Source organism: Bipolaris maydis, assembly GCF_028858645.1.
Source record: "Bipolaris maydis strain C4 unplaced genomic scaffold PSV08scaffold_9, whole genome shotgun sequence".
NCBI lineage: Eukaryota > Fungi > Ascomycota > Dothideomycetes > Pleosporales > Pleosporaceae > Bipolaris > Bipolaris maydis.
Genome location: NW_027093865.1, coordinates 1212269 through 1238541, shown reverse-complemented (window position 1 = coordinate 1238541; position 26273 = coordinate 1212269). Strand labels below are relative to the sequence as shown.

Here is a 26273-nt window from a genome sequence, read left to right as displayed (position 1 = left end):
AGGAAAAAAATCAAAAATTTCCATCTTTTTGATATTGGGTACCGCATTTCTGGAAAACGAAACGCAAGCTAGCTTTGAACAGTACATGAAAAAAAGGGTTATCACAAAATAATCAGGCTATGATGCCCCCAAGCAGAAAACAAGCTGTTCCTCGCGCCCGCTACCATGCAGAATGATGCCTTCCCAGAACTTACAGTTGATTGACGCCGTAACCCTCGACCATCTCCTGTGATTCTTGGGCCGACACAACCAATAGGACTCCCAAGGTGCCTAAGCCCTGCTTGCAAGCATGCGATCCACAAACTGGGTATAAAAGTTACGCCATTCCTTCTCCTTCTTTGGGCCTTCAAATGAGCCTGCGAGCGTGCGTAGATACTGATCTTGAACATCCTCGCCAATACCCATGCCGCTCAGGTCGCCCTTGAGACGCTCCGCATATGATTCACCAACCTTCTTGATGATCTCGTGCTGGAGATTCGCCGTCTCATACAGCACTTGTCGCGCTTGTGCATCTTTAGCGTTGAAACCTGGAGATGCTGGGATGGACCATGCCAACGGCGCAAACTTCTCTACCACGTAGTTGTCGAAACCTGGCAATGGTGCTTGTGTGGTATCTGGCGAAGTAGGTGTGGCATTTGCGCCAGGTCCGACCTTGTCGGGTCCGCCCCAGACAGAGACCATGCGAATGAGTACAAAGATTGCAAGGCGCGCAGTTTGGTAGTCTTGTGTGTCCCGTGCGAATGTCTCAATGGAAGAAATGATGGGCTCGAAAGTCCCTTGGTTTGCTTGGGAACGTCAGCGATGAAATAACAACTTTTCCATGTCCCCCAACCTACCATTACTAACGAGCACAGACCCGAGGCCATTATTGAGAATGACAACAATGAAGTTCAGATATTCTCGACGAAGTTCAGCGAGCTGGATCTCGTCGTCTGTGCCCGAAGGGACCACGGCTAAGGCGGTGAAGATGCGCTGCAAGACTGGACTCATGACACTATCCAGGATGCCGGCGATTTCTGATTTGAATGTGAAAATGACTTGACCAAGAACCTTGAGGAATGTGCTAATCTCATCCATTGATGAACTGAGTGACAACAAGCCTTCAATCCATGATGGTAGCTGCTGTAGTAATCGCGAGCCCAGAACAGCAATCATACGTGAGAAGGCAAAGCGCGCGGCATGACGAATAGAGCTAGACGAGTTCAGCGATTCGACAGCGACGAGGATAGCCTCGGACGCTTTGACAAACTCATCTGCAACCTCACTGTGTGGGAGAGCGCTGTTGTTGTTCGATGGAACCCAGTCCGAATAACCGCGTGCCAGCGTTCCCAAAGCCATGATGATATGATGAATTTGTAGTATAGCCCGCTCATCGCCGTTCCTTGCTTGGGGAAGGGTCTTTTGCATATCCTCGAATAATGGGCCCATGATGGTTTGTGCGTATAACTTCTTGTTTTCTACTGAAACAGTACTTGACGAGGCGATGCATCCAACAGCTTCAAAAAGGTACAGCTGTGAATTGAACAGCGCATCCGCAGATTGGTCTTCTTCGTCAGACGACATTTCATCTTCTGAGTTGTCGGGCAGCTCGGCTTTGATTGTGAGCAAGTCTCCGACTGCTTGGATGATATCGTAGGAAACATTGCCCAGTTGTGCTCGTAGATGCTTGACTAGACGTTGAAAAAGATACCAGGATCTTGAGCGAACTTTGAGGTGTTCACTGTGGGTAAGACTGACAAAGTTTTCAAGAACTTTGGGGATGAGTCCAGGGTTCTGCTCGAAGAACTGGTAGTAGCGAACGCAAATCTCCATGTACTGTAATTGAACAGCAGGGTGTGGATAGTTTGCAAGGCCAGACTCTACCATGCTGTTCATCATAACAACAAGCTGTTGAGCGGCCGCAGAAGAAGGTTCGCGCTTTGCATAAAGTCCCGAATTCCGCATGGCGAGTTCTCCAAACAGAAACATCTCGTGTAGGGCCAATTCAAGGTCGCGCCAATTCAATGACTGGTCCCCTTGTGACAAACGTCCAAATGTTCCGTTCACTAGGCGGCTGAGCGTTTCGATATAGTATGCCTCGTCGATGGCAGTCACCGTCTGTTGTAGAACATGAAGACGCCGTCGGAGATCGAGGAATTCTGCTTCGTCGGTCTGCTCGCCCTCTTCACCCCAAGATGCTGTTTCATCATACTTCATCTTCGCAATGATCGCGTCCAAGACTGGCGGTAAAACAGCGGCGTACTGTGGGGGTACAGACCCTGTCTTCTTTTGCAGTTTTCGTAGGAAGGTAAGGAGATCTGTGAGGGATGGAATGACAGTGGAACATACTTCGTCGTACTGGTCGGCGAAGAAACGTAGGAGATACGGCGTGAAGATTCGAATGAGGTCGTCTGCGCGCTGCCGAATGTGATTTTCGACTGTTTCATTTTCTAGAATCTTGACAATGTCAAAAACAATGTTGTTAACAAGCTTGGCGACCGTCTCTGCAAGGTCGTTGTCGTAATTTGGACTGTGGAACTCAGCCAGAGCTGGACTATTGATGAGTTGACCAACAACTTCAGCGAGATTCAGGAAAGTAATCAGCTCAATCTTGTCTGATGGACTCATTTTCTTGCCAACAATTTCTGAAAAGGTATCGATGGCGGCATCGCGCACTTTTCCAGCAGCACTCTCAGGGTCAGCGATACCTTGCTGACCAGCCATCTCCAGGAAAGTGGTGATCATAGTTTGGTTCACGACCAAGTTTATATCGATCCAGCTAACCCAACGTCCGATAGCCCTCAAGCACATCTCCACGAGCCCAAGATCCGTCTCTCGCCACTTGTCGAGGATCTCTTGCCAGGAAGCCGCAATTTTTTGTACGTCCCGCTGTCGAATGAGATCCTTCAGTTCTGTGTTCCGCTTCTTTTCGTATTCCGAACGTGTGACCAATTGATCCGCAATCTCATCGTGGACCTGGCCAAGCATACGAAGGTATAGGAACGTTGTAGCTGTATTGACGCTACCAATCGCAGCCTGGTCACCGGCCAGGGCGCGGAAATCGTCGAAGAAAGATTGCCATGAAGACGGGTATAAGGCGACGAAAAGGTATGTGATAGTCTGCATCAGCTTGTTCTGAATGTGACTTGTATCCGCAGCCCCACTTCCAGGCACATAGGACTGACGGATATGATTCATGAGGGTGTCTTTGATGTATGTGGTGCTTTGCTCATCTAGGCGATGCTCCTGGATTGCATTGTTGACAAGATCGAGCGAGGTATGACGGACGAAATCGGTGGCGCGAGGGTTGCGCGTGAAGAGCGAAAGGGCTGCCTGCCATGCGGAGCCTTCTGAGCGTAGCTGTTCCAGGTACCCTATAGCTTGGCCGCGCACCTCCTGGCTGGATGTCGGGTTGGCGGCGATCTGGATGGCATTCTCGACCTTGAAGATGACCATATCAGCATGCCTGCAAGGTATTTGGTCGAGTAAGGTAATCGGGCACACATACCTGTTCCTCCATTGCCTCCACTTGCTCGATGCCAGACGGGTAGGTTTTAGGTGACAAGTCAGGAGCGGATATGGACTAGATTATGTAGTGCGCATCGGAGTTGGTGAAAGAGGAATTCAAGCGACTGGACGGCTATTGGGTCATTGAGTAGGGCGTGAAGCCTGCATCGTGGAAGCGTTACAGCGGTGAAGGCAGAGAGGCGGGGCACGAGGGGCTGACGTACGGCGTGTGCAAGGGCTAATTTGTAGTGAAAAACGTATTTCGAGCTTCGCCTCGAATCCACAAGAGAGCAGTATTGGTATGAGAAAATTAAGAGTAAACCAGATTCTTTGTTGAGGCGTGGTGAGCGAAAAGAGCTATGCAATGACTGGAGTGGGAGTGCCAAGCCTGCTTTTCATGGTGGGATGTCCTCAGCCCAATTTCACCGAATGACACGTGCGCACAAAACTAGTCGCCGACGTTGCTTTCCCAACATCACTGTCAGATCGCGTGGCCTCTTACAGGACTATACGTGGCTAGGGCTATCACGCAATTTGAAATATCAATTCAAGGCTAAAACAGTCTGCAAGCGGGCTTCTGCATTTGTATTATAAAAAGTCTTTATTGTGAATGTTTAGTGGAGGAACTTTAGCTTCCTGCGAATCGAGTGTCTGCTTATGCTCAATAGTGGGCCTCGCTAGATCGTAGCAAGCACACGCATCCAACTCATCCTAACCCCAAACTGATGTTATTACCGGTCTATAGCTTTTCTCTAAAGCCTGCGCCGCTTCTACGATCGTGAGCAGTCTGCGGTAGCACCAATAATCACTGACTTACCACGCTCCCAAGTGCTTTGCCGCCCAAGCAACATGCTCATCAGCAAATGATGCCATAAAATAGTAGCTGTGGTCATAGTCGGGCTGCATGCGGAGTTGAATGCCTTTATCGTTGCCAGCTTCCTTGGCTGCCGCCAAAAAGTTCTCTGGTAGCAGCTGTCCTTGCTTGTAGAAGTTGTCTCCGGTACCCTAGCATATCTTAGCAAAAACGAACTCAAACCTGACAATTCGAGATACGTACAACATCGATGAGGATCTCCAGAGGACCCTTCCACTGCTTTACAAGCTCAGAGGCATCATGCTCTTTCCACTTTTGTTGCTGATCCTCGCCAAAGTATCCTTTGAATGCCTTCTGACCCCATGGGCAGTTGATCGGATTGGCAATGGGCGCGAATGCGGAGACGGACTTGTACTTGCCGGGATTCTTGAGGAACTAGGAGCAGGGGTCAGTACCGGCAGTTGAAATACCGCGTCATGTCCGACTTACCAGTGTCAACGCGCCGTGACCTCCCATGCTGTGACCTGTAATGCTAACTCTGCTAGAATCCAGCTCTTGGAAAGACGAGAAGAGCGCATCGGGAAGCTCCTTGGTGATGTACGAGTACATGTTGTAGCCCTTTGACCATGGATCCTTGGTAGCATCTACGTAGAAGCCTGCGCCAGTGCCAAAGTCCCACGATTCATCCTCGCCTTCAATCTGGAGACCCCCTAACATGGTGGGTTAGCAAGGTACTTGGATTTTGCTGTAGTGTCTACACACTTGGTGAAGTGTCTGGATATACTACGGCAATGCCGTGTTGAGCTGCGCCGTGCTGGAAAAAGCCCTTTTCTGAGCAATTGTTGCCGGTACATGTGAGACCTGAGAGGTAGAAGAGTACAGGCACTTTTGCACCGGACTTGAGCGCTTGCGGCGGTAGGAACATGTTCAGCTCCATGTCTGTGTTTGTGCTTGCAGACTTGTGCTTAAGCTTGAGAAGCTTACCCCCAAACGAGGCAATGGTGGCGGTAGTTTCGAAAGACATGTTGGATCGTAACGTATGGTAGGGAAAACGCGGTGCAGAAGGTTGGAATACAGACGCAAATCGAGGGGCATTTAGAAGTTTTGTAAACTGCCACATGGAGTGACGTTGTGCCTGGAATTAGTGCGGGGGGAATGAATAGCTACGTTAGCTACCCCACCTTGCTCTAGTCTTTTGGCTCGTTATAGGAATCAGATCCGCGGGTCCGCATATATGCGGCGGAGAAGGCTTGGACTTAACGGGAATCGGATGAGATTCGGGATATAATTGCGCAACCACTCAGATAAGACTCCATTCGCCGATATGCCCGATAATTCACCAGCAAATCAAACTCCATGCCAAATGCAACACAACAGACTGCCCTTTTATGTCAAGAGTTCTTCACAAGTCCAGTCTTCGTAGAAACCATCAGGCAGATATCTCCGTACAACCAGCGGGATCTTCTTCTCTTGCAATTCCTTGGCAGCAATCTGCAGAGGATCCGTCATACCTTCCACGTCAATCAATACCGGAGCGTTTCCACTACAAATATGTTAGTTTTGCTGCGTCCAAGGCGTCCCAAATTCCTGCGCGTACCTGATCTGGAGCGCTCTTGTACCGAGCACACGCGCCTTCTCATATTTGGTCATGTACGGCGTGGTTGTGCGCTTGTCGTTGGGAACCTTCTTGTCCTTCTCGCTCGTGACAGTGTTTTTGGCCGCCTCTCTGGCTGCTGCTGCCGCGCTGGCGTCGCCGGATACCACTACGTTGTCGTCGTTGGGGTCGGCGTTGTCTGGGTCCTCGCCGCCGCCGCCCATGTGGTCGTCCTCGTCGTCCATGAGATCGGGCTCAGCTTCTTCATCGAACTCGATGAGAGGCTCATCGCTGTTTATGTCAGCCGTGTTCACTTGGGCTATTCAGGTCTTGACACTCTGCGACTGAGAAAATAGATGCACGTACATGTCTCCAGCACCGCCATCGTAGTCGTCACCGTTGTCAGACATGATCGCGGTAAAATCTGTGGGAAAAAAGGTGGGTTTTCAAACGGGTGTGCTTTTGCGCGTGGACGGTGTTGCGGTGAGGTGTACCTGATGCGCCAGGCAAAGAAAGAAAGCTCTGGACTTTGTCCCAGCCGGCGCAGGCACTAGCGCGTGAAATCTTGGCGCGTCCAAAATACAGTGGATCCTGAATTTCAATTAACACCCTCCGCATCTACAAGCAGTTTTTCGCCAAATCCTCGACACAACCATGACCTTGAAGCGCAAGGTCACGGATGAGGACAATTCCCCCACTACAAAAAAGTCTCGAATAGGTATGGCCACCACAACATCGAAGTGTCTAAAATCTAACATGTTCGGAGGTGCTGCGGCGGACATCCCGGAGCTGGACTACGCTTCTGACGATTCAGCTGACTGGAAGGTCAACTACACCGATAATGGGAAACCGAGGGCAGAGAGCGAAGCCCGCCGGCAGTGGAACTATGTCTGCCCTACGTGCTCCCAACGATTCAACCGACCATGCCGTCTCGAAACACACATGCGAAGCCATAATAAGGAACGGCCATTTGCTTGTACCGAATTAGGATGCGATAAGACGTTCCCTCGCAAGGATCATCTGCAGCGCCATCTGAAAAATGCTCACAGCGACCCGGAAACCGAACGAACATTTGTATGCGATTGGAAGGATTGCGGGAAAAGCTTCACATCCAATGGCAGGCTACAAAGGCACAGGGGTGTTCATGAGTCCAAATTCTACTGCACTGAATATCCACCGTGCAGTGAATCATTCAGAAAGGCAAAGGTACTCGAAGCACATGTCAAGAGTCAGCACCTTGGAGTCAAACCATATGTCTGTGCCCATGTAGACGAGAAAACAGGTCAGAAGTGTGCAAGCGGGTTCCAGACTGAGGGTGCATTGCAACGGCACGTGCATAAAGCACACAACGAGATGCAAGAGCAAGGCCATTTCTGCATGTTATGTGTGGGCACAGATGGCGAAGGCAAGGTGCAGACAGAGTCTGCAGACTCAATACAACTACCATCATTTGCAACCAAAGAAGAGTTGGAGGCACATACAACCGAGTGTCATCCACCGGTATGCACGGAATGCGGCCAGAAATTCAAGAACGCATCTACACTTAAAGCACATTTCGACACTGTCCATGGCGACCCACAAGAACAGCCACAGTACCCATGCCCGAGGCTGGGGTGTGAGAGTGTATTCAACCGAAAGCACAACCTCACAGTGCACATTCAAAGTGTTCACGACAGGCAATTCAAATATGTGTGTACAGCAGAAGCCGTGCAAAACTCCAAACACGCAGACCTCAAGTCCTGGAACGGAGAAGATGCATGTGGAGCTTTGTTCAAAGCAAAGTCCTCGCTAGACCAGCACATCCGAAAACAACATCTTGGCCTTGGCAACCGCAAGGAGCGGCGACAAGCCGCCAAATCCAAGAAGAAACCAGCAGCATCGATGCTCACCATGCTCACCGGCGTGGGCTACGAAAAGGACCGGGAGGTGCCTTGTCTCGTCAAAAACTGCGCTTACCGCTTCTACCTTGATCGCGATCTCCGCCGCCACCTGCGCGCCGAGCACAACATGCAGGACGAAGAAATCGAAGAAAGGATTCTAGAGCGCGATGCCACGACTGGCGGCCAGTTCTGGATCGGTGGCATTGATGCATCGACGAATTTCTGGGTCGATTCGGCGACGCCCAGTATGCCAGAGACGCCCGGCCCGTATTTCACTAATAGTACTACTACGCCTGTGCTGCCTTGTCTTGAGCCTGGTGCCAAGGGCTTGCATGATTTGGGGAGTGGAGGAGGCGTTTTCAACCAGCAGTTTGATCACCTTTCGCTTGCTAATGAAGAGGCGGAGATGGATCTGGGGATGGGGCTGGGCGGTTTGCCGCCAGCTGTTGATGTTCAGGGAGAGCTTCAGTGGGATATGCTTGCACCGGTGGAGCAGTATAATAGCGACGTTACTCGCGGTTAGGTACCTGTGGGATTCTGACAGTTGCTTTTCAGTCTCACCCGAACTTGTTGTCATGATGGAAGCATGAAGATATGTTTAATGACACGTAGAGATACCCCTGTAGACGGTTTTAAATGAAGTTGTATGAATATGCGTTGACTTTACTCTTTCACTTTACTAAAAAGTTTCCAGCTCCACTACTCTCAATTACACATTGTCATCTGTACAGATATATGTGATTCCATATATACATATATTCCTCTGCACCTTGTTCTGCCACCTGGAAATCTACAACAGTAATCTCCTGAAACAAAAAAAGAGATGAAGCAGAGCCATCGACTACATAAACGTTCATTCGTCCAGTCTAATCGCTCGCGAGACACCGAAGGAAAATAAACAGACGAACGGGGGGTATATATAGTAACTAGCGACGGCCGTTCACAGCGAGAGAGAGAGAGAGAGAGAGAGAGATAGCGCGAGAAAACGGAGAAGAAAGAGAAAGCAGGGAAAAAAAGAAGAAATTCTTCTTCAGACATCGTAACTCACCAGGTGCCACGCAAACTAACCACCAATGCAAGCCATGAGCGATGTAGTAAAAAGAGGCGAAGATGGAAAAAAAGACAAAGAAAAAGATCGCCTAATGGCTATACTCCATACATGAATTTCCAAATTCAACGCCACGCTTACGAAAGAAAAATTGACTCGGAGATGTTGGAAAAAAAAAAGGGGGTATAACATAAAAAGTTAAGGAAAAAAAAAGAAAGAAAGCGTAAGAGCCCCCCCCAGTACGTCAATTTTCCCATATGAAAAAAAGCAAAGTAGAAGATGCAGATCGAACGATGGGAGAAAAAAAAACTGCCACGGGACGCAAAAAGCAGAGACGCAAAAAAGCAAAGAAAAAGGTGAACAAAGCTTTGCTTACGCAGCCACTTTCGCAAATTGCGCCAAAGCACTTGCATCAGGAATCGCACTGACGTCATCTTCTCCCTCGTCTCCTTCTCTGGCCCTCTGCGGCCACTCTTCGTGTTCCAGCTTATGCACAATTGTCATCTTGTGCTGATTCTGCCAGTCGAGCCTCCACATTTCAAAGCGGAGCTCCCATCGCTGCTGGAGACGTCTTCTGCGGGCTTCAATGAGGGATTCGAGGTGTTCGACGTCTTTTTTGTATTCTGCTTCCTTGGCGGATTCTTCTTTCTTCAGGTCAAGGTCTAGTTGGCGGAGCTCGGCTTCTTGAGTTTCGAGGCGGCGCTTGAAGTCAACTTCTTGGCGCGCGCGGAGGACGTTGATGGCGCTCGTGTGTTTTCGGGGGAGGCCTTGTTGGAGCATTTTTTGGTGATGGAGCTTTTTGAAGTCATCTTCGGTTACGGTGTGGGTTTGCTCTTGTGAGGTGTTGGTTCCGAGGCAGTAGGCCTCGATATACTTTAGTGCTGTCGCTACATTTTGTGTTTCCTGGGCTTGGGTTTCCAGGAGGTCGTGTTCAGCTAGCACCTGCCGTTCCTCTAATCGATCAACATCATCTAAGTGCTGCAAGGTGTGAGTGAAGTGACATGTTGGGAAGCGGTCAGTTCTATACATACCTGCTTCATGCGTTCCTTCTTACGGGCCTCATAATTTACTTGTAGTCGCTCCAGTTCGCATCGATAGTGTGCTGCGAGGGCTTTTCTTTGGATGCTCTCAAATGTCGACACTCTATCCCATTGTTCCTTCTGCTGAACCCTGAAGGTCTTGAATGCTTCTAACGCTAGGGCAGAGTCAGTGCTGGTTGGTTCTTGGTCCACATGTCGAGCTGTCATGCTGGATTCTGAAGAAGATGTCTTGGAAATCTGAGGACCCTCATGTGGAGGTGACGGTGCGTCTAGTGATACAGCTGATGCTTTGGTATCGACTCCCGCAAGAAGACCCAGCTCGCTTTTTGTCAGCACATTTTCGGATATTGAACGTCGCAATCGGCTTCCACAATGACCACACACTGACTCTGCAGACATGGACTTGGCCGGGGCTTTGCGATGCAATGCCGAAGGGCAACTATGAGCATGCGTTGTGACATTACGTGAATGGAGGCCAGTGGTGGCAAAGTATCTCGCTTCTTTCCGAAGCAAAGAGAATAGGGCCGAGCCTCGCTTTTTGCGGGTATGCTCGTGCTGGGAAGAAGATGCTTTGGAAGTCACAGAAGATGAAGTGGCCGTGCCGGAGGACAGTGATGGTCGAGCGGCAGGCTCTGCACGTTCAATGGGTTGCTGGCAATTGTCTGCCAGCTGAGAAGCCTGGACAAGGACTGGAGGCATCCTCTTGGCCGAGACATGGTCTGTAGAGTAGACATGGTCCCGAGACGTACGGGAAGGGGCCGAGGTGAAGCCCGTAGACTGGGTCTCCTGGGAGTGCATCGAGCGCGAACTTGTCTGGTCGCTGTCGAGCGTCATGGTGGACATGGCGCGCGAGACTGTTGCTGGCGAAGGCATGAAGCGATAGGGATCCTGGATGCCAGCGTCGCGGGCAAGCACGACGAGCTCGGCATCCAGGTCGTCCTCTGTCTGGTGGGCAGGCAGGCCCAGGGCCTCTGCGAGATAGACTTGGTCGTCGAAGATGGGAGCGGTGGTGAGGCGAGGGGGTTGGTCCCATATGTGGTCAGCCATTGCGCCGGAGCGCGCATGCATGCAGCGAGCGGGTGGTTGAGGGTGATGTCAGGAAGAAAGCGGTGGTGGCACCCAAGACATGCAGCCGGCGGCGGCCTTGTCTTTCTTTGGCCAGGGCAGGCGCGGTCGAGTTGGTCGGCCAGCACACACGACGCGGGAGAGGCGCAGTCAATTGGCAGACTGGCAGACTGGCGGGTCAGGCGTCAAAGCCGTCAAGTCGGTGTGCGGATGGATGCTGGAGAGCTGGGCGCTAGTATCCAGGAAAAGTTGACCCATGGTCATGTGCCTGCTGATGCGACTGTCGCCATGGGGTTGGCCAGCAGGGGACGGCCGAGTTGCCCGCCTGGCTGGCCCGCGCCCGTCTCGCCCGTGTCGAGGCCGCCATTTTGCTTTTGGGGGGTGGAAATGCCTATCTGCTCACGTACCGACGTATCCAGTCCACATCCATCCACCCAGCCCGCGCAATATTGCCCGTCCATGCTCTGCCAGCCCCAAGCCGGCAAGCCAGTGGGCCGCCGTGAAACCCTATCGACGAATCCATCTACCCGTCCGGCCGACGTGGCGCCGTCTCTTGTCGTCATCTTGCCCGCACTCTCGGTCGTCGTCTTGCTATAGGTGTAGTGCTGCCATAAGGCTATGCCCACCTTACTCCATCTAGCACTCCCGGCCCATGGGCCGTGGCGTGGCGTCTGTCAACTGTCGCCTCAACCACCACTTGCTATCAGCGCCGCGTCCATCACTTGCCCTCTTGGAACCACCGCCTCGTCGCGACCCGGCTCTTCTCCCACCCCTCAACCACCTGGCTTGCCGCGGATGCCAATGGCGGCTTACCCTCTACAGTCGATGCCATCTCTGTTCGCGACATTGGTGATACAGCGAGCAGCCTAGCTTCGGTACCATGCCGTCGCCTGTAGCCAACCACACGCCCCTGGCCAGCGCCAACTCTGCCTCTTTCCCTACTACTCTCTTCGCACTTGTTCGTCTCGACATGTACACGCTCTACGTGTACTCGCAAGTACCATGCTCAGGTGACACGAATCTAAGTATTCAGGCCGTCGCCATGGTGCTACTGCCGACTTAAGCGACTAGACATACCGGCCCGCACGCCATACCTACATATGCAGCTAAATCCCTGTGCACAGACGGCTACCCACAGAGTGAGCTATACCAATGTACACAAGTACATACACCTACAGAGTATCCCAGGCACGTTTTCGGCTAAAGGAAAAAAATAATCATCCGACACCATTGTACATGTGCCTGTTGGCCAGGAGCACCGTACAGTCTATTACAAATTTCTACGTGGACCACTCATGCAGCGTGAACCCGTCAATGCACACATGGATAAAAAAAATGAAATCGATACAAGAAGGTAGGAAAGCACACATGACAAAAGCTCAACGCCTCATGCAACAAGGGCTCCACTAAGAGCCATGCCAGGCCAGGCCAACCCAGCACCATCTCTTGTCGTCTTTCCCAACGCCAGTCATGCACAAACATGGAAAATCCTACACACGACATTAACCAGAAACGAGTACCCAAAGAAGGAAAACTATGCCATGTTAGCTTGCTGTTACACAGGTCAAATGCCAAAGCCACCACTTACAGATCATTAGCACTCCAAACATCTTCGCCACAAGCCATCGGTTGCCCTGCACCCGGCTCCAGTACTTCATTAGCTCTCGCTGCGCACCCTCGACATTGTCCACAACATCCTCGGTGTTGGCATCAATTCGCTGAATCTGCTCTCCCTGCTCAGACACCATCTGTGCGAGCTGGCTGAAGATGCCACCGAGTTCCTGGATCGTCGACTCGATCGACTCAATGGCTCGCCCTCGCTCCTGAATGTACATGTTCTGTGGTTGCGCCTCTTCCATGAGGAGTAGCTGCGCGTCTGATTGCGCTCCTCCTCGCGTCAGGGCAGACGATCCAGAAGGCTCGAGCGAAAGCAAGTCTTGTTGCACTGCGTTGGTGTTTCTGCCAAACCCTCCTGGTGATCGCCCTCGCTGGGGTGTCTGATAAAGTGGCGAATCTGTCCTGCCAGGCTCGAGGCTGCTGTGAGACTGCTGCGCAGCCGAAGAAAGAAACTGTTCAGTCCGTGAACGCGATGCCTGCATGTTCTTGGTCCGCACTTCGAGCACATCCTTGAAGTTTGTGCCCACATTCTGCAACTTGTCCTTCAATAACATGACAACATTGCTGTTGTGCTCGCCCTCTTGGTCTAGGCCGGGCTTCGCCTTGGGGTGTAATTTTGCGTTCATCTGCTGTAGCGCCTGCACCTGCCCGGAAAGCGCAGACATGTCTTGCTTGATAACAAACGTGAGTTCGTCAAACTCGACCGGGCGGTCGTCGAAGAGCGTCTTGCGCTTAGCTAGTTGCGATAGTCGCTCCAGTTTTTGCATTGTGCTCGCGACACCGCGCGCTACCTCTGCAGCATTGCGCGCAAACTCGGAGCGCTGACGTCGCGGACTGGCATTTGCCTGGGCCTTTTCTTGTGCCGTCAAAAGCGACTGCCTCTGCGCGCCCGTCTTGGACTGCGCCTGTCGCCGCTGGGCCTGTGCAAGAATGGAGCGAAATTCCTCGGTACGATCTTGAATGGACACGGCCATGATGCCTGCGAATTACAGCGTGTAAACAAGTCGGGGAGTCGAGGCGGAAAGGGGCAGCGCGCCGCGTATCGGCAGTGTGGCCAGGCGCTGCGACTTGGCGATGGTGCTCGAGCAACGGTTACCTGTATCGACTGTGGCTATGGGGTTGATCGTAGCACTCAATATGTGATGGTGAGCGGCACAGAGTCGGGCTCGCTTGTGGGAGAAAACGCGGCGGATATGGGGGAAATTGGGATGGAAAGTCGAGGGCGGTTGGGGGAACGTGTTAGTTCCAAGAGGGGCCCTTGTCCGGAGGGTTCCATTTATGGCTACCTGCGCCACACCACCCAGGGACGACTGCTGTGGCGCCCAGCCCTGCGCCCCGCCGCTGCATCACCCTGAAGTCGTGCAAGAGAATTGGCAGGTCGGGCAAGTAGATGTCTCAGTCCTCAACTTTCTTGTGTTTATCCTTGATCCCTATTGCAACTCCCTGCCATTAGCGTTTGGGCCGATTTGTCGTGTTTAGTGAGATTGAACCTTGGTCGTGCGCACCAGGTGACGTACGTATCATTCTCGGAAGCTCGGTCGGCGCCAGCCACAGTCCCCTCTCTCGCAACCTACCATTGCTGCAGCTACTCTCCCTGCGTCCCAGCCCTTACTCACCCAAACCTGCACTCGCGCGCTGGACAGACAACTCTCTTGTTGGACAGTCCGTCTTTGCACATAGTCGCCCAGTCCCCTCGCCCCATTATATGCGCTGTAGGACATAGCTGGCCTTGGGCTTAGCCCCGGTGGAGCCCTACGCTATATTGTGCTGTGCAGAACCCATTCACGCAACTTGACCGTCCACCACCATGGCTGGACCATTTCGCTTCCAGGAGGAAGCCAGGTCGCCGCTGTAGGTCTTGCTCCTCCGCGCAATCTCTCCAGCGAGACTGACTCGTAGTAGCGATCGCAGCGCCTCACCCTTCTCTACCGGCCAGCCTGTGTCCTTCAAGACCAATGTCAATCGCTCCAAAACGAAGAAATGGGTGCAGGCAAAGAAGAATGCCTACGACGGCGATGACTGGGGCGACTACGATGAGTACGATGAATACGGCGTGAACCAGGAACCCCAAAATGCCCAACCCGCGCAGCGATACTACGCCCAGCGTACAGAGCAGCCCTCGCGAAGCTTCACCGACCCCTCCCTTCAAGCACCACTACCAAAAGCCCGCAGGAATTCCTTTGAGCGTGGAGAGGAACAGCGCGCATTCTCATCGACCATTCCTCAGCCTCAGCCTGCTCATGCCCAGCCACATAGAGAACCCCAGGGGTTGCCAGATAGCAATCCCTTTGGCGTAGACTATGACATGGGAGGTAGGGGTGATTTCAGTCCCTCTGCAGTGCCTCCACCATTGCAGACACGTATGTCGCAGGTGCCTGCCGATTTCACTCCCCCCTCACAATCCCAGTTCCCTCCGCGCAAAAGCAGTATAGGTCAGGCAAGTTCGCCAATAGCTACTTCCCCACGACCGCGCACCGGCAGTGCATCTGATAAGCCACTTCCTTTTATTAGACCAGCAGACATATACAAGCGCCACCAAGAAGATCAGGAACGTCGGTCGCTGGAATCATCACGACCCAGCCTAGACTCTCTTTCATCCCCAGCACGGGATGATGCAGGGCTCGCTCACGAGGGTGGAAAATCCCTGCAGCCCATGGAAACAGTTGCCGAACGCAAGAGCGAGTATCTGCCAGACTTTGATCCCAAAGCCATCCAGTCCGACCCTAGCACCTCCCAGCAGGAACACCCCGCCAACTCACCGTCGGACGATCAGGGTCTACGCTCTGTTGTCGATCAGGCATTCACTCGTACAGATGACCAGCGCTCGGTTCCGCCAACACCAACGTCAAACGACACGAGCTCAGACCTTCTAAGAAGCAATACTGGAAGCACGTCTGGTATTAGTCCAATCATGAGCCGAGTTCCTAGCTCTGCTGCTTCAGCGTTAAAGATCCGCAATCAAGCAGAAGGAAATACACCCGTGATCAAGGAGGAGCCTGGTGAAGTCACAACACCCGTCACCCAGCCAACGCCAGCGAATAATGTTGACTCGATGCACCACGTTCCACAAAAGCCATCTCCGGGTCACTCCCGAAACATTTCAAGCTCGTCTACCCCTCGCAGTGGTCTTGCTACGCCGACACGCGGTGACAGCCCCGCTCGTTCTCCTGTGCTAGCAGCCAGCAGAGACGTGCCAAGACCAAAATCCGCCCTTTTTTTGACTGAAGACGACTCAAGTCCTGAAGGCATGGATGGCGGGCTAAAGGGGCCAGCTTCTGCATATGCTAATCGCGAAGCGGATCTCGCTACCTCAACTAACAGCCGCCCAAGCAGTGGGATTCTAGATCTAGGAGCCGCGCAGCGTCAGTCCCAGAACATGTTCTTGGAATCCCACAATGCACAATCCCCTATCGAGGATGTTTTACCACGCGACCGTTCAGAATCACCAAGCAAAGGCCGTGTGCAGGCACTGGCTGGCAAGTTTGGCGATGTAGCTTCTTCAAGACGCGGGTCAACACAATCGAATCTTTCAAGAAATAGCGTTCAGTCATGGGAGCGAAGCCGCGACAATTCGCGTGCAGCGTCTCCAACAAAAGCTAGTCCATCAAAGCCCAGCAGTCCGGTCAAAGAATTCCGTCCTCACCTACCTGGCCAATGGGAATCATACACGACCACAGTCGTGACCCCCTCAGAACATGGGGAGCAGGATCGGGGGTTAGGCAATTTGGAGAAGAGCCAAGTTTCCTCTGAAAGTCTTGACTTGACACCTACAACTGCTAAGCAATCAGTTGCTGAAGTTCCTTCAACAGAGGCAAACAACTCTGATCCAATGGCTGCTCTTCGAAACGCCGGAGCTGCAATGGCCGAATCTATCCGCACGACTATTGGGATCGATGAAAACTCATCGGAAACTCCGAAGGAGAAGAAGGCGTCTGTTGATCATGGCAACATCTATCTACCTAGGCCATTGCAGCTTGATCGCACGATAACATCTAACTCAAGCGCACCACCTACACCTCCTGCGAAGGACACCCCAAAATCCGAGTTTCCACCATCGCCTCCCTTGAAAGAAAACCCCGTGCCGTCTGCGGAGGATCCTTTGACTCGCCCAAGTTTTGATCAAAAACCCAGCACTGAGAGTTCTGCTGAAGACCAAGAAAGCGATCGTTTGCGAAAGGAAATTGTTGCCAGTTTGGGTCCTCTTAATATCCCAGACTCACCAGCGGATGAACCAAGTTTAGCTCCACTGCAACCACACAGCCCGGGTACAAATCGTGCCAGCTCGATCCTACCTGACGAGTACAAGAGCTACTGGGCTGAAGAGGACGGTGTTTCTCGTCGGTCTTCTCAAAACAGCGAGACTAAAGCCAAAGACCGACCGCAAGCAGCGACTGTCGCATTTCTCCCTCAATCTGAAGACCCTACAAAACCTGTCATCAAGAGGTTCAGTTGGGAAGCGAGCGATTCGTTGATGCAAACGCCAGTTGAATCGGAAAAGGAAACTCCTCCAGCAGAGCCTGCAGCAGTCTCAAATGGACCTGAAAAGCCTGCATCCGCTGGAGAGCGAGCTGCAGAACAAGAACATCAGCCATCACCTGAGACTCTCCCTGGCATTACTGTGCACACCGGTCCTGCTTCGGATGTTACCAAGCCTGATCCTGTCGGCGATGGCGAAAAGCCAGCTGCACCTTCTCCTCTTTTGGACCCTACACAGTCTATAGCCAGCCCCACTCGGGAGGCTACGCGTTCACCAGGTCTTCATGTTGTGAATACGGAAGAAAATCCTGAAGCTGTGGATCTTCCCCCGCGCTTTACTGCCGAACACGATCCGCCTCCTGTGGTGTCTAAAGAACCCAAATTGACTGAAAAAGCCACAACGCCGGAGCCTGCAGAACCACAGCCGGCCATTGAAGCACGCCATGAAGAAGTTCAGACTCCTGCTGCTGCACCTGTAGCGTCCGCAGCGCAAGAATCTTCAACCAAGTCGCCAGCCACAGACAAGCCCTTAGGCGCTCGAGAGATCGCAACCCTCAACTCGGCAACGGAACGAATCGATACGTACAACAAGACCCGGGAATATTGGGCTAGTGTAGACCATGGGTTGAATGATTGGCTGACAGCAACTTTGGATGCAAATCCCGAGTTGGCAACGCAGACATTTCCGGTGCAACGAGCACCTACGGGCTCTATCCGTCACAGACACACTGGCTCGCTTTTGTTCGGGAAATTGGGTGGGTCAAGTAACCACGAGTCAACTGCTGAACAGCACAACAATGGCAGTGCGGCTGCTCCTACCAATACCAGCTCTCCAACTGCCCATGCACCTTCTGGGTCTAGTTTTGGTGGACGCATTGTGAACCAGCAAGTGCAGCTCAAGGGCAAAGATCTGCTGCATACTGCCAATGTACTGGGTGGGAAGGGTATGACCAGTGCCAAGGGCTTTTTTGCCAAAGGCAAAAGTCGTTTCGGGCGCGAAAAGGCAGAGAAGTGATTTTGCTTCTGCATGGCATATGCCGCGACTACTACCACGGGTTGTCTTGTTCGACTAAGCAGCTGTGAGGGGTATCTGGATCTGTTCGCCCAGGACCTCAATATGGCGTTTTGACCTTTTACTTGGGTGCTTTGATATATGTATATTTCTTTCACTCTATGACTGGTAGCCTCTTCCATATCTCCATATCTATCTCAATGTAATCTTCAAGTCCGGACCCGGTGCCTCCAGTTGTCATGAAGGAAACACAACTTTTCGCCGAAGTTCGACTCAATTTTCAGCCTTTTATCCCAACCGCGAAGTCCGACATTTCTACACCGACAGATATCAGTTTGGGCTTCCTAGCAGACGTGCAACCAAGGATATCGATCATAGTGATGATGATCAACCGCCGACATAGAACCATGATCCACTCGCAGCGCGTACACCTGGGACATGATTTGAGCTCTATTTCATCTCGCTGGGTATGCCAGTCACGATTGACAAAGTCGCTTGTGAATAGATCGCATCTCGACATTACTTGTGCCGAATACGAGATGAAAGGCCGATGGTGCCAGACCTATTTGGACTGCCCTAGTTGGGTAAACCGGCAGAACTGATAACACAGACCAACGACGTCGGCAGACCTTCACGATGATAGTGCATGTTTTGCAAGCAGCGAGCGTCTAGAAGGGACAGGTGCAGCATGTAAATTACCGGTAGCGGTGTACTATCTCAGAGGCAATGAGCTTGCGGGAGCCGAGCGGCGGTCTGGAGCCAAGGATGATGACGACCATTGGAGGGAAGGGCACGACGCACCCTCAGATCATTTCATGGTTCGCCAAGTCGAGCTGGGGACTAACGAAAGCAAGTAATGCACCAATACCAACAAATTTTCATCAACAGTGCGCGCCTAGAAATCAACTAGGCCTGACTCAAAAGCCGTTGGGGAGATTACCGCTATGTACAGCTTCAGGCCCGCAGCTCGGGGCAACACGAATACATGGGGAAGCTCCGCTAAGCCCCAACCTGGCGGGGGTCTAAGCTGACACCTCGCAGACGCGCTGTACTCCCGCGTCGCCGCTTCACGCCCTGCAAGAGACTACATACTAATCCACCCGCTTCGCCATGGCACCGCTGTCGTCCTGCTCCTCCGTCGCCGTCCGATGCCACTGAGCTGGGCGCGATGAATAATGGGAGTCATCTAGCCACGTCTCTCGCCCAGGCTCCGCGCATGGTTCCAAGTCAACCCGAGACGGCAAAGGCCGCAACATGGCGTGACGACGATTCACAAAGCGCAACACCGGATGGACTTGCGCAGCTTAAAAACAACATTCCCAATTCAAAACACCAAGCCTACGAGTTTCCCGCGCCCAACTCTGCCATGGCCCTTCCGGCAAAGACTGGTGGTTCTCTCCTATCCCAGATATCTGCCATGGTCTCCGAAGAAGGCAGTGCCCCTTATTCCCGAAATATTCCTGGAAAATCGAATTCATCCGCTGTCCGCAGAATGCAGCCTCAGCTGTCTGCAAAGCAGTCAAGAGCTGCCGCCCAGATTCCGAGGCAGAGCCCCCCATCACATGACTCCCGAACCCCGGATGGTCAAGGCAATGATTTGGATCTTTACGCAGATTACAACGGGATTGTGAAAGACCTGCGCGACGAAATGGGCCAGCCGTTGCGAGTTTCAGAGGCAAGGGTACCCAGTCCAGAACCGCAACATTCACCAACCAAGCCTGAGGCTGCCAATGTTCAGGCAACACGTGAATCCCAAGATGGTGAGCAGCAAAGATACAGCACAGATCGACCAATGAGCTTCATTGCTGGACCTGCAGACAAAGATGGAAAGCCCCAAGATCAAATCAATCAGTCTGCATCTCCTGACGATATAAGAATACGTCGGGCATTCAGGCAACGTAGAAACAATGCTGAGCAGCACCACTTATCGCAAGGAGGCGTGTTATACTCTGAACTTCCAGCAGAACCTCTGGACTCATCGTGGAATTCTGTCAAATCGCCCCCCACCCCTGGCGCACCTCCGCCAAAAAATGTCTTGCAGACTGCTCAACCACTGGATCCTACACGACCAACGAGGCACGCATACATTGACCCGCCTCATGTCTCCGGCGAGGCAAATTCTCAAGAACGAGTACCAGGAACACCAGGTGCGCATGACCAGCAACCTCAGACCACTCACATCGCGAACCTCGCTTTGCATCAACCCCGGGCCAAAAGAGTTTCGCCAGTTACTCAGATTGTACCAGATTTCCCACCAGAACAAAGTAGAACCCCTACTTCCCAATCACAAGACCTGGGTCAGGAGCAACAAAAAATAAATCACACTTCTCGTCAGGATATAGAAAAGCGAAAATCCACCAACTCAGCGCAGTCCTCTGTCTACGAAGCATCGAAGCCACATGAGAAGCTTTCTTCAAAAGCCAAAATTTCGTCATTGTTTAAGAAATTTGGTGGAAATAGTCAGGCTTCTTCACAACTACGGCAAGATATGGAAAACAACTCAGTTGGTTCAAATTTGAATGCAGAATGGTCAGGGCGCCTAAAACCAGCTTCGTCAGTCAAGCGTCCAAGCGTGGATCAACAGTCACAGGCTAGCCAGAAATCATCACTCTTTGATCTAAAGAAGCAGAGGAATCCCGCAGCCTTCTACAGCATCCCTTATCAGCAATCGACAGCCAATGTATCTAACCACTCTAGCCAGTCGAATCAACCAGACATTACAAGTGGCGCCAAGTCGAAGCGCAATTCGGGGCTAGGTGCGATTTTTGGTAAGGATGGCCCAAGCGTTGATGGCATGGTCACAAAGTTCAAGCTTTCGTCGTCGAAAGAGGAGAAGAAAGCGCAAAAGGCCAAAGGGGGCTCTGCAAAACCTCAGGTCCGTCGTGAATGGGATCCTGTAAAGGAAGTTTACAAACCAATCCAGGTTAAACCCTCCCAACAGACAGAGTCACCCAGACCGTCGGTCTCCGATACCCGTCCAGAGGAGCCCTCTGCGTTCCTCCACACGAAGCAATTGGCAGAAGAGCATCAGGCTCAGCAAAGTGGTCAGCACTCGCCGCAGGCTAACATACGTCCAGAACGCACCAGCTCCCTAATGCACAATCACGGCCCGTTGTTCGAGCGCTTGCGTCAAGAACTTCCCAATCCTCCGCACGGAGAGTATTACTGGCCTAATGGTGAGCAAACTGAGGACAATCGAGGGGCCTATGTCGCAACTGTGGCTGCACGGCAACAGTACGAGCAACTGCAAATGCAGCGTCAGAGGGAGCAGGCTGTGTATGGGCAAGGCGATTTTAGAGATCCTTACCATGAGCAGCAGCAACAGCAACTACAATTATCCCGCCCATTACCAGGCCAAGAAGTGCATTCGCCCTCGCCGGGGCAAAACGGCGCTCCAAGGTCGGGCCAGAACTGCATTTCACAGAATGCTGCCTCAACAGAACCCAGCTACGAAGCAACCCCAATACCTGCTGCGTACGGTCATGTGTCTGGAGCTTACGTAGCTCACTCAAACCGACAGGATCAACCTATGTATTCACCTCAACATGTTCAGGCAGTACATGCGAATCATCCTGAGACGCAGTTTGCAGATCCATGGATGCTACCCATTTCTCCACAAATATCCGCGCAATCCCGAATGTATCAGAGTAGCCGTTCACACTCAGATGACAGCAACATGCATGTGGTATCACCAATATCACGTTCAGCTTCCTTGTACAGCTATCCACCTCATCATAGCGCTCAGCGGACTCACAAGCCAAGGATGGGCAGTATCTCAGAGGTTTCTCAGCAAGACCGTCCCTGGCATCTCAATCTTCCAGCCGGAGCTACTGAACAAGAGATTGTCCGGGCACGTCAGGGACAGTACATGCAGGCTCTTTTCAACGCTCAGCAGCAGCAACAAGCTGAACGAGCTGCCGGAACACCTTCGCCACATACCCCCCAGCATACAACACCAACAAGCACAGTTCCACATGAACATGCGCAAGGAGGTGGATTCCGTGAGCTTTTACCTTCAGGCTCTCCACAGCCCTATGGAGCTCCGCATTCTGAGTCGCCTCATTACGAACAACCTTTGCCAACTCGTCGCCATCCAGCCTACGAGCAGCAAGTTCCGGCACGTTCTGAGCCGTCTCCACAACCCGCAGCATACCCCCTACCTGAGTCGCGCAATTCGACAAGACCCACTGGCACAGTGAATCCACCCCCCAACTTACCTTACTCACCAACAAGACCTGCTTTCCCTGATGGGCAGATGCAGATGTATCAGAATGATGGACAGCAATACCATCAAAATCCCTCTCCAAAAGACGACGTATATCAGGCGCCAGTGAACAGATCATCAGAATATGACGCGCAAATACCCGACGAGGCACCACCATCATACGATGGAATTGGTGTCCCCAACGAAGGCATGGATAAGAGTCGCCCCGATGCGGTTCGACCACCCAACATCAATACAAACGTAGACAGAGAACACCGCAGCCAAAGACCAGAGTCCCGACCACGACAGCCATCCATCGGAATGCTGCAACATCCCCAGCCTGCTTCAATGGCTGCATCTCCCCAACGTACATTATCAGATATGGGCGCCGAATCGTTGCGTCGGCAGCTCCTCCAACAAGAAAACATCCAGCACATGGAGCGTGTGCAGCGCGAACGAGAGCGCCGCGAGGCCATTGCGCGCGAAAGACAGCAGCGCGAAGCAGCAAGGGCACGAGCCAGAGAGCTCGAACGCAGCGTCTCAAACGGCGGTCAAGTTGGTAGCTTACGCAGTATCGGCGGTAGCTTTAGTAGTGGAAGCAGCAACTGGGGGCGAACCGGCAGCCAGCATAGACAGGTATTCGAATTACCTGCTCTTGACGACGATGAGCCCGTCATGAAGGCTACTAGTTATCCTGGCCAAGAATGGACGCCGCCAATGTGGGATGGAGATTAAAAAGTCTGTTCGCTTCTTGCCTCTTTCTTGTCATCTTCCTGGCCTTATGTACTCCACATTGCACACTTTTCGTTTTTCTTTTCTGTCTGTCTGACAAATACGTGACTGTACGCGACGTTATGCCTTTACTATTTCTCACGTAACCTCACACATGTCGCATGGTTTTTTTCCTTTCCGAGTTGTGCAAATCTGTCTATCCTGATACCACGTGTTTTTTTCCTCTCCTTGGGTTCTCGTATATGGTCTTTGCTCTTGTTCTCTGTTTATCATTCCTAGATTCTTATCTCTGTGTCGCTGTCATAGCAATGTTTCATCCGCATTTCGGTCTTCTGGTTTAACTCCAACACCCGGAGTTCAGGGTGTATATCTTGGGTTAGTCGTATTAATGCACTTGTATTGGCGGGTGCAGCCTTGAACTCTCAATATATCAGGTTTACGTCCGGGGCTAACTATACACAAGTACCATACTGACATCTCGCGAACGATGCTGAAAAGAGTGACATGTTTGTTTTGAATTATTGCTTCTCTGGTTTTCCCTTGCTACGACCACTAACTTTTTTTTAGCTTAGATTGTGTGTGCATTTAAAGCAGCAATAATTCCAATTTCATAACAAGAATGGGACTACAATATTTGTGAACAATAATATACTAACATGGTGAGATGCATAGGAGGCACTCAGTCAAACCATAATGATACTAGAGAAGTCGATACTGACAAAAGAGACCTTGGAATTAGGTATTAGGGTATCACTGATGCCGATTCAGATTCATGCCAGCGTCCAGATCACAGCTGACATCGATCGCCCCACGGTTTAAAATATCGCGTACAATCTCGCATATGCGAGAAACTTCTTCATCCAAAGCCCCATCTATAAAATCATAAATTGACAAATCCCGTCTCCTGAGTAACATACCAGCAATCCAACCAACGTGTCACAACCCACCATTCAATCGCTCCAACCCGTCCCCAACCAATCCCGCACCAACCACCTGCTCGCGTCATACGTAACATCTCCCGGTATCACGACAACTGTCAACTCTAGCGAGCCGTCAAAGAAGAAGTGACAGCTCCGATACAAATAGCCCCCGCCTACATCCGCGCTGCACGTATCCAGCTTCCCCCGCACGGCTTCATTGGCGGAAAGTACACTTCCAGAGGCATAGGTACAAAAGAAGATGAATGTCCGTTTAGCATGCCAATGGCAATACATCATACTGTTCACATCTTCGTCTAATATTTCCAACTTTCTCCTAGCCCACACAAGCTCCGCTTTCTGCCCTACCCGTTATACGCCCTCAACGTCTCCAGACACGTAGTACAATCCAACGGAGCAAGGAATAAGGAGAGAAAAAAAAGCATCGACCCGGGCCTTCCCTTCCCTCCCGACTCTTCCCTTTCTGCCAGCCTGACTAACCAGCGGGAAGACTGTGAAAAAAAAGTCATCGTTGTACCGACCATGTCACTACCGGACATAACCGCGACACACACACACACACACACACACACACACACACACACACACACACACACACACACACACACACACACACACACACACACATACTGACGACATGGCCGCTACAACATTTCCAACTAATATATCTAACTCTTCCCAATTGCCATACCCCGATCCCCTCCCTTCCCTTCTCCATACCAAGCACCTCCCTCCCTCTACCACCAACCATGTCCTCAAACTGCACCCCCCCTCCCAGCAGCCCCCCCTCCACCTCGACATGCTGCTCGTCTTCGGCAGAAAAACGCACAGAGCGAGCAAGTCTCGACGGCGCACTTACAGTTGTCGGGTCCACACTCATCTTGTACGCCTCTTTCGGTCTCATGAGCAGCTTCGGCTTCTTCCAAGACTACTACTCGCGCGAGTTTCTAGAGTCAAGTGCAAGCTCGAGCATTGCGTTTGTGGGGACGCTGCAGATGGGGCTGACGAATGCGGTGGGGGCCCTGTCGGGCGCGTTGTGTGATCGGTTTGGTGTAAAGGTACGTCACTTCATCCCTCTCTGCATACGTTCTTTCTTTTGGATAAAAGGGGAGAGAGAGAGAGAGAGAGAAGCTAATCGAGGAATTGAACAGTATTTACTTGTGGGCTCGGGGCTTGGGACGACAGTAGCTTTACTCATGCTATCGTTTGTGCAACCGGGCCAGTTCTGGCTCGTGTTTATGACACACGGTTTCCTCATGGGCTTGTCGATGGCTTTTGGCGTGCAGCCCGCGCTTACGGTTGTGGGGCAGCATTTTAAGGAGCGGAGGGGGTTGGCGTTGGGGGTTGTGTCGATGGGGTCGGCGTTGGGGGGCATCGGGTTTCCGGTTATGCTGGGCCAGGTGATGCCGAGATGGGAGTTTGGCGGTGCGCTGCGTTTGGCGGCTGCGAAGGTTGTGTGGGTGACAAAAAAAGACTGGCCCTGCTGGCTTGAAAGGAAGAAAGAACTGACTGAGGGAATAGGGTTTGTTACTCGATTGCATTGTGCTTGTGCACTAGCAAGCCGATTCGAAGCTCGACCGACAAGGATCGCACTTTTCGTGTGGATTTTGGTGGGTTCTTGGATCCGCGATATGCAGTTCTCTGCGCGGGGACGTGGTTTGCTATCCTCGGTCTCTGGCTTCCAGCATACTATGTCAGTGAGTAGTTCTAATCCCTAAAAGGCGTGTCTTGATGTTTACTGAAACATACATCTCAGAAACGTACGCTGATAACATACACCCCGGGAACAATGTCAGCAAATATTTCCTTTGCATGATGAACGGCTCCAGCATGCTTGGTGCAACATTGTAAGCCCAAACGTACTTACCCCGTACCAGACCATCCTTTCTAAAGTCCGTAACAGGGGCGGTCTCCTAGGCGACCGCGTAGGCCGATTCAATCTTCTCTGGCCCGTCACATTCCTCTCAGGCTGCCTCTGTCTCTTCCTCTGGCTCCTAAGCACCAACATCTCTACGCTGATCTTCTTTGTCTGCGCCTACGGTTTCTTTTCCAGCAGTGTAAATACACTCCCAACCTCGATCATCGGACAGATTACGCCAGACGACAAGTTCGGTGCGAGAACCGGGGCTTTCTACAGCGTCATCACCATCTCGAGTTTGATCGGGACGCCGATTGGCGGAGCACTCATTGTCGACGAGCATGTTAGGGAGGGGTATCGGTGGTTGATCTTGTTTTCGGTAAATATATTCGCAAATCTGAAGTTACAGGCATGATTGATGCAAGTAGCTAATATACAAATTTAGGGAACTGCACTCATGGTCGGATCCATGTTCATGCTTGGTAGCCGTATGCTGCATGGCAAGGACT

The 26273-nt window shown here is 51.9% G+C and overlaps 8 protein-coding genes across 8 annotated transcripts; 4 read left to right on the top strand and 4 right to left on the bottom strand.

Annotated features, from left to right (window-relative positions):
* Window positions 1-270: 270 nt before the first annotated feature.
* On the bottom strand, window positions 271-5324 carry PSV08DRAFT_372144 (trna exportin; the record flags this gene model as incomplete). The annotated part of the gene is made up of 8 exons (XM_066093216.1): window positions 271-785; window positions 837-3445; window positions 3613-3648; window positions 3707-3724; window positions 4304-4491; window positions 4544-4735; window positions 4790-5010; window positions 5063-5324. 8 exons carry the CDS (start codon window positions 5322-5324, stop codon window positions 271-273), a joined length of 4041 nt encoding a protein of 1346 aa, XP_065948932.1.
* A 234-nt stretch (window positions 5325-5558) lies between these two features.
* PSV08DRAFT_309683 (RNA polymerase, subunit omega/K/RPB6) lies at window positions 5559-6369 on the bottom strand. The gene is made up of 3 exons (XM_014228491.2): window positions 6261-6369; window positions 5898-6185; window positions 5559-5843 (listed from the first exon to the last, which is right to left on the bottom strand). The coding sequence occupies exons 1-3, from the start codon at window positions 6302-6304 to the stop codon at window positions 5687-5689; spliced, it is 489 nt and encodes a 162-aa protein (XP_014083966.2). The 5' UTR covers window positions 6305-6369; the 3' UTR covers window positions 5559-5686.
* A 141-nt stretch (window positions 6370-6510) lies between these two features.
* PSV08DRAFT_204980 (uncharacterized protein) lies at window positions 6511-8432 on the top strand. The gene is made up of 2 exons (XM_014228490.1): window positions 6511-6612; window positions 6661-8432. Exons 1-2 carry the CDS (start codon window positions 6549-6551, stop codon window positions 8295-8297), a joined length of 1701 nt encoding a protein of 566 aa, XP_014083965.1. The 5' UTR covers window positions 6511-6548; the 3' UTR covers window positions 8298-8432.
* A 762-nt stretch (window positions 8433-9194) lies between these two features.
* PSV08DRAFT_392628 (uncharacterized protein) lies at window positions 9195-10909 on the bottom strand (the record flags this gene model as incomplete). The annotated part of the gene is made up of 3 exons (XM_014228489.1): window positions 9195-9800; window positions 9854-10184; window positions 10251-10909. The coding sequence occupies 3 exons, from the start codon at window positions 10907-10909 to the stop codon at window positions 9195-9197; spliced, it is 1596 nt and encodes a 531-aa protein (XP_014083964.1).
* A 1233-nt stretch (window positions 10910-12142) lies between these two features.
* On the bottom strand, window positions 12143-13737 carry PSV08DRAFT_309648 (t-SNARE). The gene is made up of 2 exons (XM_014228488.2): window positions 12516-13737; window positions 12143-12461 (listed from the first exon to the last, which is right to left on the bottom strand). Exons 1-2 carry the CDS (start codon window positions 13516-13518, stop codon window positions 12430-12432), a joined length of 1035 nt encoding a protein of 344 aa, XP_014083963.1. The 5' UTR covers window positions 13519-13737; the 3' UTR covers window positions 12143-12429.
* Window positions 13738-14351: 614 nt separating this feature from the next.
* On the top strand, window positions 14352-18093 carry PSV08DRAFT_204973 (uncharacterized protein; the record flags this gene model as incomplete). Its single annotated transcript, XM_066092048.1, has 4 exons — window positions 14352-14395; window positions 14447-15096; window positions 15238-16627; window positions 16685-18093. The coding sequence occupies 4 exons, from the start codon at window positions 14352-14354 to the stop codon at window positions 18033-18035; spliced, it is 3435 nt and encodes a 1144-aa protein (XP_065948931.1). The 3' UTR covers window positions 18036-18093.
* Window positions 18094-19094: 1001 nt separating this feature from the next.
* PSV08DRAFT_204971 (uncharacterized protein) lies at window positions 19095-23420 on the top strand. The gene is made up of 2 exons (XM_014228486.1): window positions 19095-20907; window positions 20956-23420. Exons 1-2 carry the CDS (start codon window positions 19201-19203, stop codon window positions 22969-22971), a joined length of 3723 nt encoding a protein of 1240 aa, XP_014083961.1. The 5' UTR covers window positions 19095-19200; the 3' UTR covers window positions 22972-23420.
* A 1235-nt stretch (window positions 23421-24655) lies between these two features.
* Window positions 24656-26179, top strand: PSV08DRAFT_352925 (major facilitator superfamily domain-containing protein; the record flags this gene model as incomplete). The annotated part of the gene is made up of 5 exons (XM_014228485.2): window positions 24656-24964; window positions 25058-25362; window positions 25428-25603; window positions 25663-25753; window positions 25810-26179. The coding sequence occupies 5 exons, from the start codon at window positions 24656-24658 to the stop codon at window positions 26177-26179; spliced, it is 1251 nt and encodes a 416-aa protein (XP_014083960.2).
* Window positions 26180-26273: the final 94 nt, after the last annotated feature.

Coding starts and splice junctions, on each gene's coding strand:
- PSV08DRAFT_204971 (XM_014228486.1), top strand. CDS start 19,201: ATGAATAATGGGAGTCATCTAGCCACGTCTCTCGCCCAGGCTCCGCGC. Junction 20,908..20,955: donor GGGGCTCTGCAAAACCTCAG/GTCCGTCGTGAA, acceptor AAACCAATCCAG/GTTAAACCCTCCCAACAGAC.
- PSV08DRAFT_309683 (XM_014228491.2), bottom strand. CDS start 6,304: ATGTCTGACAACGGTGACGACTACGATGGCGGTGCTGGAGACAT. Junction 6,186..6,260: donor GATGGCGGTGCTGGAGACAT/GTACGTGCATCT, acceptor TGACATAAACAG/CGATGAGCCTCTCATCGAGT. Junction 5,844..5,897: donor ACAAGAGCGCTCCAGATCAG/GTACGCGCAGGA, acceptor ACATATTTGTAG/TGGAAACGCTCCGGTATTGA.
- PSV08DRAFT_204980 (XM_014228490.1), top strand. CDS start 6,549: ATGACCTTGAAGCGCAAGGTCACGGATGAGGACAATTCCCCCACTACA. Junction 6,613..6,660: donor TACAAAAAAGTCTCGAATAG/GTATGGCCACCA, acceptor ACATGTTCGGAG/GTGCTGCGGCGGACATCCCG.
- PSV08DRAFT_309648 (XM_014228488.2), bottom strand. CDS start 13,518: ATGGCCGTGTCCATTCAAGATCGTACCGAGGAATTTCGCTCCATTCTT. Junction 12,462..12,515: donor GTTTGGAGTGCTAATGATCT/GTAAGTGGTGGC, acceptor AACATGGCATAG/TTTTCCTTCTTTGGGTACTC.